At 36.7% G+C, this 11,606-nt stretch overlaps 1 protein-coding gene across 1 annotated transcript in view; it reads left to right on the top strand.

Moving 5' to 3' along the window:
* Positions 1 to 11,606, top strand: part of BAG3 (BAG cochaperone 3) — a 28,355-nt gene continuing 16,749 nt past the window's right edge. The window contains exon 1 of the mRNA XM_074286851.1: positions 1 to 414. Within this exon, the coding sequence (XP_074142952.1) occupies positions 223 to 414 (192 nt within the window). The 5' untranslated portion in view covers positions 1 to 222. The remainder of the gene's footprint in view (positions 415 to 11,606) is intronic.

Raw genomic sequence — 11,606 nt, 5'->3', positions numbered from 1 at the left:
CATCCTAGTAGTCGGACTCCGTCGCCGCCTCTTTAACCTCCCCCTCCCCCCGCTGCCTCCGCCCAGAGCAGTCCAGCCCAGCTCGACTCACTCTCCCCGCCCCAGCCCCAGCTAATAGCAGCCTCGCCTGCAAGCAGCAGCAGCAGCAGCAGCGGCGGCCGCAGCCCTAGACACAGCAGCAGCCACAGCCAGAGAACCAGAAAGTCGCTCCTACGGCAGAGCATGAGCGCGGCCACTCACTCTCCAATGGTTCAGATGGCGACCAGCAATAGCGGGAGCGGCGGGGAACGAGATCCCTTGCCCCCCGGTTGGGAAATTAAAATCGACCCACAGACTGGTTGGCCCTTCTTCGTGGATCACAACAACCGAACCACTACGTGGAACGACCCGCGCGTCACCCCCGACGGGCCCAAAGTGAGTGGTTCTACTCGCCGCCTCCCCCCCTCCCTCCCAACCTGGCCTCGTCGACTCTTATTCACCACAGTGTAGGCAGCAACGGAGAATTGGAAGGAAGGAAGGGGTGTCTTGGGGGGATGGGACGGGGAGTACGAAGCTCTCCTTTCTCCCCTTTTGGTTTGCTTTTGGAAGAGTGTTGCACGGTGCAGGCAAAGTTCGGAATAGAAAGGAGGGATTGTTGGGCGGGGAGCGAGATAGGCCGACTGGTGGTGGGCAATGAATGTGTCTGCGTGTGCGTGCGTGCGCGCGAGCGCCCTGCCGAAGTACAGGTTACTCTGTCCAGCGGCGTGGCAGTACGGAGAGGAAGGAGACGGGAGGGGGAGTTGGGGGAGGACCGTAGATAGTTCTGGACAAGACATGGGCGGGTGGGCAAGTGCTAGAGATATTCGCCCTCGAGACGATGACAGATTAGCCAGATCCCTGCAGTGGGGCGAGGAGACAAAGGGAGATGGGGCTTGAGGGGCTGGCTGGGGAAGGGCAGGAGGTGGAAAAGGGCATTCATTGGCGAGCCCCTTTCCTCTCCTGCCCCACCAAAGTAGACCGCAGGAGCTGCCTTTTGTCTCTGACGCACTGCAGCTCTTCTCTGTGTGTGAAATCATTTGATACTTTAGCCCTGTGATGTTTATTTAAAGTTGGTTAAGTCCACTAGAGCCGCCAGAGAAAGGAAACTGATTTATTCTTCAGCTGCGTCTGCAGGTTAAACAGTAGGCTGCGTTGGAGCATGAGACACACAGCACTTGTTAGTGGTGACTGCTTTCTTTTGCTCCTTTTACAAGTTGCCTGGGAAGTTTGAACGTATGTTCACAAGAGAGAAGCATTTCTATTCTAAATAAGTCCTTAGATAGAGATGCTAGTGGAAGAGACTGTCCGATGTAGAGGGAAATCTAGCAGCCCCAGACTTGGAGGACCTGAGCTTAAACTCAAGATTCTGCCCCTTACTTCTCTGGATGACCTTGGGCAAAGCACCAAATTCTATGTACCTCAGTCTCCTCATCTGAGATTGGATGCTTGATAAAATGGATTGGATGATCGATAAGGATTCTTCCAGCTCAAATCTTTACAGATCCTTTAAAGATAAAGAAAATACAGGAAAGAGGATTTTTCCTGACATATTTGATTTCTGGGTGACATTTGCTCTGGAAAAATTTAAGAATTGCCATTTTCGTTTTCAATTGACAAGATAAAAAAGACAAGCTGCATTTTAAGAGAAATTTAGTCTCTTGATATTTTGTGGTACTTGTATGGTTTAGTTTTTAAGTTTCCATTCTTAAAGTATCTTTAATAAAACTGTCTCTAGCTTGGGGTGAAACACCAAGAACTGGTGTTTCAAAAAGTGCTATCTTTGGGTCTGAGCCATGCTTTGGTAGGTTTCTGGAGCTTTCTGAACACAAGGGAAAAGCTAGAAGATAAAGACAGAGGTTGCTAAGGCCTATGTTGAAAGAAGTTTGGATGGACTCTCTGGAGCCCCAAATTTTGGCTCATGGCCTCAAAAGCCTGGCATCTTTAGCTGCCAGAGAAGGTTCCTGACGCTTCTTCAGAAATGGGTTGGAACTTCCCAGCTGTTCCCCTAAAAATGGTGGGCAGGGAAGGCTGTTGCCCACTCATGCTGCAGCAAAATGCAGAGTCCAGCTAGTAATGAAGGTGACTTTTCTTGTCTCAGCATTAGGCCAGCACATTTTCTAGATTGCAGGCTGAACCCTAGCCCTAGCCAGAATACTTTTGCTCCTAAACTAGATTTGTCATCATTAGGCTCCTGCATTCACAGAAGGGATACCTATGTGTTTGTTAGTAATGGTCTTTTTTATTTTTCGCCTTTAATTTTATATTACTATTTAAATAAAATGCCCTAATCACCTTAAAAAATCATCTTATTTCCAACATTTAAAGACTATAATTGAATAAAGGATCGTTAACACTTCAAAATTAAAAAAAAAAAAAAATCAAAGCCAGGTGGTCAGTAAATCAGTAACCAATTGACAGATTATTTTGAATTTTAAAAGGCACTTGTGTTTAAAAACAATTAATTTAGGAAAGTCTTTTATAACTATTATTTTTTTTTTAAATATTGCTTTTTAAACTTCCTTGGACTTCACTTTTATGAGCTATAAAATAAAGCCTGGTCTAGATGACTTCTCGCGATCATCTCTAATACCAGGACTCTGATACTATGATCTTGTAATCTTACAATGTTGAGGAAACTCTCCTGCCTACAGACATCAAATTCACAAGTAATTGATTGTATACTCATTTCTAAAAATTAGCCAGCTGACTAATTTTCTATAATTAACATTGGACTTATGTCCAGTGTTGTGTAGATGAATTTTTGAATGTGCAGCAACTTGGGTGGGGTAGAAATCATCTTAGAATTCATATTGTAGTTCGGTTGGCATTTTAAATCAGATTAGAAGATATTAAGTAGTTATGGAACATTTATTTTGCCATGTCATTCCTGTACAAACAACCAAACTTATGGGAAACCTGTAGAGACCAAGAAAATTCAAGACAGTTGTTAATAAACTATCAAGTTTGAGCATTTATTAAATGTGTTGAATGGCCTAGATAAATTGTCTGGTATTTTGTTGTAAACATGAAACTGGTCTAACAAGTCCAGAAAGCTATGTCTGCACAATACACTATGTAGGCCGTGGCTTTAAAAAAAAAAAAAAAAAAATCAAAGGTTTTGGTGTAGGTAAATCTAAATCTATCACTTTGGGAAATAACAACTCACTTTTAAAAAGCACTTTTCTTACAAAAAAATGATGTAGATAATATAAATATTATGGATCCTACTTTATAAATGAAAAGAAAAAAACCCAGAGTTGTAAGGGATTGGCCCTACTGGCAAATGGCTGACAGTCTGTGATAGAGATGGGAAGTCTTAGGTTTTCTGTCTCTTATCAGTTGTGAGTGGTGGAGCCAGTTAAAATGTAATTGGGAAGTATTTACAAAAATAAATAAAAATGCAGTACAATATAGATAATATTAATTTACAATTCACAGTAGTTACCTCTCTTGGGAGGGCTTTAGCCCTCCCTTCACCAATCTTCTCATATTCTCCTACTCAGACACTTCATTGACTTCCAGGAGAATAGGTGTCTTATATTTCATATTTTATATCTATATAGTTAGACCTGTTCCCTAGAAAAGTTGTGGAACCCCAATCTGTGAGTGAAATAATCCAGGAAAAAAAGCAAAAAGAGAGTATTCCTGGGTGTGGCTGTCCCATGAAATACACTGGAGAATATGGGCTTTTCTTCAGACTTAGACCCAAGTGTCAGCAAATCAGCTTCCCAAAATAATAAGGATCTTCTACATAAAAATATAGACAAATAGTGATGAATTCTTTGATTTGGAGAAGAGTCTAGGCACAGATCTTACAACATCTATTTAATTTAAAATTAAACTAATGGATACATTAGTTCAGAAGTATTGATTAAGCAACTACTATATACAATTCACATGGATATGATCAAGAATACATAGACCCTGCCTGAAGGAACTTAATACTGTAGTAAAATGGAAACTCTTGGGGCAGCTAGATGGTGCAGTGGATAGAGCTGCAGCCTTGGAGTCAGCAGGAGACCTGAGTTCAAATGTGGCTTCAGACGCTTAATGTGTCTTAGCTGTGTGACCCTGGACAAGTCACAACCCCAATTGCCTCTCAGAAACAACAAATTGCTAAAATGGAAACTTCCTTCTTTACTGTGCAAACTCTGGACCCTCAGATTGAGCCACAAAACTTTTTGATACTTTGCAATGGCTATAGCATGCCTTTATTTAGCACTCTTAACTTTCTATATATAACCCTATAAGGGTTGTTTCTTTTTATAATCCCTCTATTTGACATCTATCAACAGACATTTTCATTTAGAGGAAGGAGAAAAAAATGCATTGTTTATTCTATAAATTCTTCTCCTTGTTTACCTCCTTCACTGTAGCAGTTCATACAAGTTTTCCCATATTTCTCAGAAATCATCATATATCATAATCATATCATCCCTAGTTGATAGGTAACCACTTTGTTTTCAGTTCCTTGATATAACAACAAAATTGTCCTTAGAAAAGAATGGTCTTTTCCCTCTTGTCTCTTTGAAGACCACATATAATTTATACCACACATAAAGAGTTTAGTAACTTTTAGAATATAGTTCCAAATTGCCTTTCAGAATGGCTGAATCAATTCACATCTCCTCTGAAAGGGCATTAGTATAGTTTTATTAAAACCCATCCAACATTTGTCATTTTCCTTTTTTGTCAGCTTTGCTAATCTGATGAGTGAGAGCTAGAACCTAAGAGTTACTTCAGTTTTCATTTATGTAGTTATTCATGATTTAGAACATTTTTTTTTCATATGACTATATATAGCTTAGATTTCTTGAGAACTTCCTGTTCATTTGACCAATTAGCTGCCTATTTTCATCCACTGCTTATTGATCTATTAAGGAATGGCTTTTGTTGTCTTCGATATTTTGAATTTATCAGAGAAATTTGTTGCAAGGATGTTTTACCAGTTCACTGTTTCCCTTCTATCTTCATTGCTTTTGTTTGTGCAAAAATATTCTAGAAAAGTTCTATGTAATCAAAATTATTTTGTTATAATATCTATCATTTGGCCAAGAGACCTTCCATATCCACAGCTGGGAAAAATATCTTCTTACCTTCTAGCCTTATATTTATAATATAACTTTTTATATGGTTTAGCTTCTAAGTCATGTGGAACTTATTGTGGTATATAGTATGAAATGTTGGTATAAATTTGTACTGTTATTCAGTTTTCCTAGCAGTTTAATCAAATGAGTCCCCCCAATAATTACTGTTTATGGATCTTTATTGAAAGTCATGCTGCTGTTCGCCAAAGTAATTGAAGATGTAAGATTAGATAAACCAAGGACAACAAATATGAACCTCTTGATGTGCCTTCGTAGACAAAGGATTTCTTTTGTTTACCCTGATTCAATCTTATGGATCTAGAGAAGCTATTTTTATTTTCAAATAAAAATTTCCTCTGTCTGAGTAGTAGTGTCAGCCTCCTTGAAGAAGGAAAGCAGGATACAAAGACAAGTTTTCAACTCATAATAGACCTGCTTTCTATCCATTTTTATAAAGAAAGATTTCCATTAGGCACTGAGCTATGAGTCATTTTGTTTGTTGTTGGGCCTATAAACTGAGTGAAACCACATTTCATCCTTTATCTTAACAGTTCCATTAGAAAACTACGGGATCTCTGTAGCTTAAAAGCATAATCCTTTAAAATCTCAGACACCCCGGAGCTTAGCTTAGCTTTTCAGTAGACATTCTTATATTGCTGGGGTTTTTCCTCAGACTGAATTTATTTAAAGACGAATAAAGTGATTTGAGTATCCAATTAATCATATAAGCATAGTGGAACTTGCCTAACTACATGGCAAAATATGATGTGTCCAGTTCGGTACTTGGTTAGTTGAAGTTTCCTTACTCACTGGTAATGTTTCACCCACACTTTCCCCATGTGTCCCAATAGTGTAATGGTGACAATGACTCAGAACTGAGGCCTGTGCTCCTTCGTCAGCGCTGTAAAAATGACTCAGCACCGAGACCGTAGATTTGACAATGCTTGAAGCCCAAGTGTACTGAATGTTCTCAATTTGATTTTTATTCCCACTCAGTGAGGTGATGAGCTAATTAAACGCTACTACCTTGTGTTGTTTATTAGGACTAGGTAGGTAAGGATTTGCCAGGGGCATTTTTTTTTTCCCTTAAAAAAACAAAAACACTGGTAGTTTTTTCTTTGGAAAATTAAAACTGTATAGTGGGCAACCCCACTAAAGTTGTTAAGGAGGCTCCTCAGTTTAAGGAAGGAACTTTTTGTTAGCTATCCTCACCTCCAATTTTGGTTTATGTGATTATCCATTCTTCTGCATGATTATATTTAGCTATCTTCCCCTGTGCTTGTGTCTTGGGTTGACCAAACTCTGATGTATAGTATATATAGCAAATTGGCCTCCTAACAAAGAAACAGAGCTGCTTGGCAGTTCCTTCGGGATTCATCTAGTAATAAGGGAAGGGTTTGTTGGTCAGTGTTAAGATATCCTATGGACATATGTATGAACAGTCTGTTCTTACTACTTCTATCAGTGAGACAAACCAGATAGGATTATCCTCCATATTCACATGCCTTATACATCTTTTGGCCATTATGTTATAATTTTGTAAATTTTTTTCCTTCAAGGCTGCCTCATATACTTTTTTAACCTGATAGATTGAAAGTAAATCAAATAATATTCCTCATCTTTGAATAAACACAAAGTATTCTATAAATAATGATTGATTTAACTTGTATAAAAACACATTGGGAGGTGAGGAACCTCATACATAGTGTGATTTGCTCTGGACCTCAAAGCTGTCAGAGGCAGCCCTAATGATCATTTCTCTCATATATTTTCCTGGGATATCCCTGAACTTTTTTTCTTTCCCAGTGTCCATTGAGGAACATGCTATTTATCACTTTTTCCCTCTTGTTACTTTTCTTTAGCTGTTAAGTGCTACTCATTCTTCAAAATTAGACTACTTAAGGTTAGAATTTCATTCACAGCTTGGGTTTTTATAGCTCAAAGGAATAAAAACTTTCTCTTCCATTCCTGAAACAGTAAAGAGAAGCTGTGCTTCCATAGATTGTTTCTAGGTGGTATTTTGGATACAGCAACTGCTCATTTGCAATTTTAGTTTTTGTAGTGTTCAGCAACCCTGGAAACATTGTGAATCTCTCCATTGCACATAACTCATGGTATAGGTTTTTGTAAGCTTTAGAGCTGAAAGGACCCCTAAGGGGAGGTACCTTGTCCAAACTCCTCATCCTCATACAGGTGAGGAAACCTGAAGATCACAAATAGACAAATGACTTCCCCAGGATTACATTAGGAAGTAGAAACTGGATTTTTTATCACTCACTTCATTCACCCCCATCCTCTGACTTAAAAAATCAGTGAAGCCCTTTCTCCTACTTATCCATTAAAATCAATGTTTGGACTGAATGGGTTGACCATTTAATACTGAATGTGCTGCTGAAAAGGAAAATATCAAAAAGTTTGTTCTCAAAGTAGCTGAGTTTTTAATGTCTAAAAAAGAAAACATCTTGTCAACTGATTAAAAAAAAAAATTAAGAGCAGACATTGAAAGTTCCATGCTGAATTAACTAGATTATTAGACTATCATTGTTTTAGTTCTTTTGTTAATATATTTTTATATCACTTGCATTTCCTTCTTTTCCTTGTGCTTCCCAATAAGCTATCCCTTGTAACACAGTTTTGTGGGTTTTTTTTTTTAAGAGAAAAATAATTCACTAAAACAGACATCATTAATGGCTGGCAGTATATTCATTATTCCATCTCTATAATCTGACACCTTTGCAATGAAAATTAAGAAATATATTTACCTATTTCTTTCTCTAGAACCAAGTTCCTATATTATAACCAAACATTCATTTTGATTTTATTATTCTTTCCATTGTCATTATTGTAGTCATGTGCCTTACATTGTCTCCTCGTTTCTATTAATTTTACTCTGCATTAGTTTATATAATGCACCTATACTTCTTTGAGTTCTTCATATTTTTCATTTTATGCTATGTTAATATTCTATTAATTTATGTGTCAGTTTGTTTAGTTATTCCTCAATTGGACAAGTACCTATTTTTTGTCCAGTTCTTTGCCACCAACAGGAAGTGTTGTCATGATTGTTTTGATATGCATGTGGGCCCTTCCTTTCTATGTTTGACTTTCCTTGAGTCTTCCCTCTGCCTTTGTAAGTTAAGCCTAACCCTAGATCTAGATAACACAAAGTATGGTCATTTTCATCACTTTTATTTGAGTATTGTTACAAAATTATTTTTCTTCCTTATTTTACAAGGAATGAAACTTATTTGGAAACTTTGGGTGATTTCTTATTTTATCATTTCTCCCCATGATTTTCTTATATAATCATTTCTCCTGAGACTGATTAAAAAAAGGTTAAAGCCTTTCTTTTTTTATGTGAAAAGGCATTAGGTTTGCAGTTTGCAGTGCATGAGACATATAAGGTCGTGAAGCCAAATAAGGAGAGGGCAAGCTAACAGTAAAGCCTTTCAAAGGGAAGAGAATGATTATTTTATCTGCTCAATTTCAGGGGCAATGAGGTGGGACAGTACCAGTTGTCTCAGATCCCAAAGCAGGCCTTTGAAATTTACCTCTTGGTTGAGGTCCTTGGTTAAAGTTTTCAAATTGCATCTTTATTTTACAGATAACTTTTAATTTTCCATCTCTAAACTGTAAAATTATGTGTATTTGTATCTTTATATATACATATTTACCTACATATAGGTAAACATTTATAAATGCACATATACACATGTACATGTACCATATATTTATATATGTAGATATTTAAATTTTTATGTATGCAAGCCTCTATTCTGGTAGATCATGTCTCCTTACTTATAGGAATATAAGAAGGGAATTCTTATAGGAATATAAGAAGGGAAAATATGTTTTATCTTATTAATCTCCTCTCTGGGACTTTAATTGTTTGTTGTTTTGTTTTTTTAATTAAGCAGAGTTCAACTTTCTTTTAGTGAATTTTTCATTTATATTATTGTAGTGACTGGGCAATTTATTATTATTTTTTAAAGTAAAACATGTTTTGGTAGGTAAGTTGGACCAAAGAATTCAGCAAAACCTAAAGAAAGTTACTTTTTATAATTTATAGCAAGGGTTCTTAACCTGGGATCCATGAATTGATTTCAGGTTGTCTGTGAACTTGTATGGGGAAAAAATGCATCTTTATTTTTACTAATATTTAACGGAAATTTAGCTTTTCTTTTCCATAATGATGAAATCCCCTGCTGTATGGTTTTGGTGTGTGCTTGTGATCACTGAATGTACAGCATACCATTGAGAGTTTGCCCTTTTGTTATCACAACATTTTTATTTTAAACAGGTTGATACCTGTTAGCTAGAGCAGGAAATTTTGGAGTTAAGAGCACTGCTTTCTTTTCTAATATCATGCATTATGGACATAATTCTTGAGTCTCCACAGTTGTCTGTTAAATGGTTACATAATAAATTGCTTTGTGAGACTTAATGATAGAAAGTTTTAAATCTGCAGCTATAATGTGCTGCATAAATACAAAGTTCTTATTACCTGTCTTCACAAAAGCCACTAATAGAGAAGGCATGTTAACCCTTGTCTTTATATGGACAAAGCAGTTTATTAATTGACTCATTCCATCCAAAGCAATCCCAATAGATTGTGGATAGAAAATGTCATCTACATCCAGAAAAAGAACTATGGAGAGTGAATGTAAATCAATACATACTATGTTCACTCCTTTCTTTTTCTTTCCCATGGTTTTTCCCTTCTGTTGTAATTTTCCTCTATCAACAAGATTCATAAAGCAATGTGTATTAAAATTTAATTAATTAATTTTGGGAAAGTAAAATAAAACTGCTTTCTACTCCAAAATTTCCAGGAAAGGAATTCCAGGCTCCTTTTCTTATTGTAAGAGAATTCTCCTTATTTCTTTTCATATTATCATCTTGTATTTTGCTGTGGTTTTTCTTGGTCCATCATCATTGAAACTCTACCTATCTAATTGTATTATCTAAGCTACAATTTAAAAGGTTCTTCTGGCCTAAAAACTTAGATAATTAAATTGTTGCCCTACTTAAAGGCTCCACAGTTATGAAATTAGAAGTACAATGGAGCTATTATTACTATGGTGATCTCAGGTCATTGAATTTAGAGGCAGAAACTGCCTTAGAAATCATCTGATTCAGATCTTTGTTCAGATGAGGAAACTGAGGCCCAGCTGAAAGTGAAATAATTAACTCAGGGTCATACAAGTAGTGGCAGATTTTAAGTAACAAAGCTCAGATTTAAACCTTTGATTTCTTAACTCCAAATTCAATGCTATTTCTACTATACCATGTAATATAGCATCATTACACTTCATTCTTTTTAGATAACTGGCAATGCAGTAAGAGAACCCGAGTTCAAATACTATCTCTGACATTTATTGTCTGTATGCTCTGGGCAAATCACTTCATTTCTCTGAGTCTTCAATTTCCTCATTTTAAAAATGAGAAGGGGTTTTGTTCAGGTCTTTCAGAGTTCTTTTCCAGCTCTAGATCTATGGTCCTGTGAAAGCAAGGGAGAAACTAGGATAAGGAAAAGTCCAAAAGAAGAAAAATGGAGTGAACTCTTGAAATCTATCCATGTTAAAACCCCAAGAATCTTTTCTGGAAAGAGTATTGTGAACTGATAAAAAATTTGCAGGATTAGTGGTTGGAATGCAGCAAGTTTAACACTATGCAAATGTGATCAATATTGGGGGCTTGTTGTGTTTAGTCAAGATCATCAGGCTAGATATATCTCTCAAATTTATTCTTCCTTGATCATAATGGAAAGCATAGGAGAGAAGATAGATGGATCAATATTATCCTTTCATACTACAAGAAAAAAAACAAAACACATAAGCATGTGTGTATGTGTGTATACACCTCAGTATTTGCTGGTAGCATGATAGCATCATTTCCATATTGGGACAACACTTTTAAAGGCATTGGGGCTCATCTTAGATTCTTTTTTTCCTTTTGGCTTAATTGAATATGGGTTTAAAAATTTATTTAATACCAAATATACTGCTTCTATTGAACAGAATATTATAGTATCCAGAAAATTAAAATTAGGTCATCACTCAGAGAGCAACAGTAGTTGCAAATAGACTGTAATCCATACAAATAAAGAAAGGGGGGAAAAAGCAAAGGATGTCATGGGAAAAAATACTGTCATGCCAGGGATGTGATGAAAGTGAATAATAACTGATGGACAATCTTCTATATGCTCCTATTACTGGTATCCTCAAGATGACAAGAGAAAGCAGAGCCTCAACAGTATATTGGGCCAACATGGCAAACTTAGAGGAAGACACAGGCTTAAGGAGATATGCATGGGCTATTCTTCATTATTGGTGAAAACTCCAAATGGATACACTTCTGGCTTCATTTGAGAATAGAGGTTAAACTTTATTATTCTTAAGTTTTCTTATCACATTAACTTTTTAAAAAATGATGTCTTTTGTTGCTTTCCCTTAAATTTCATAGCACATCTGTTACTCCCTCTCTAGTTTTTAAAATGTT

Source organism: Sminthopsis crassicaudata, chromosome 2 (genome assembly GCF_048593235.1).
Source record: "Sminthopsis crassicaudata isolate SCR6 chromosome 2, ASM4859323v1, whole genome shotgun sequence".
NCBI classification, from domain to species: Eukaryota; Metazoa; Chordata; class Mammalia; order Dasyuromorphia; family Dasyuridae; genus Sminthopsis; species Sminthopsis crassicaudata.
Note: the sequence above shows the minus strand (reverse complement) of the source record. Positions and strands in the feature narration are given on the sequence as shown.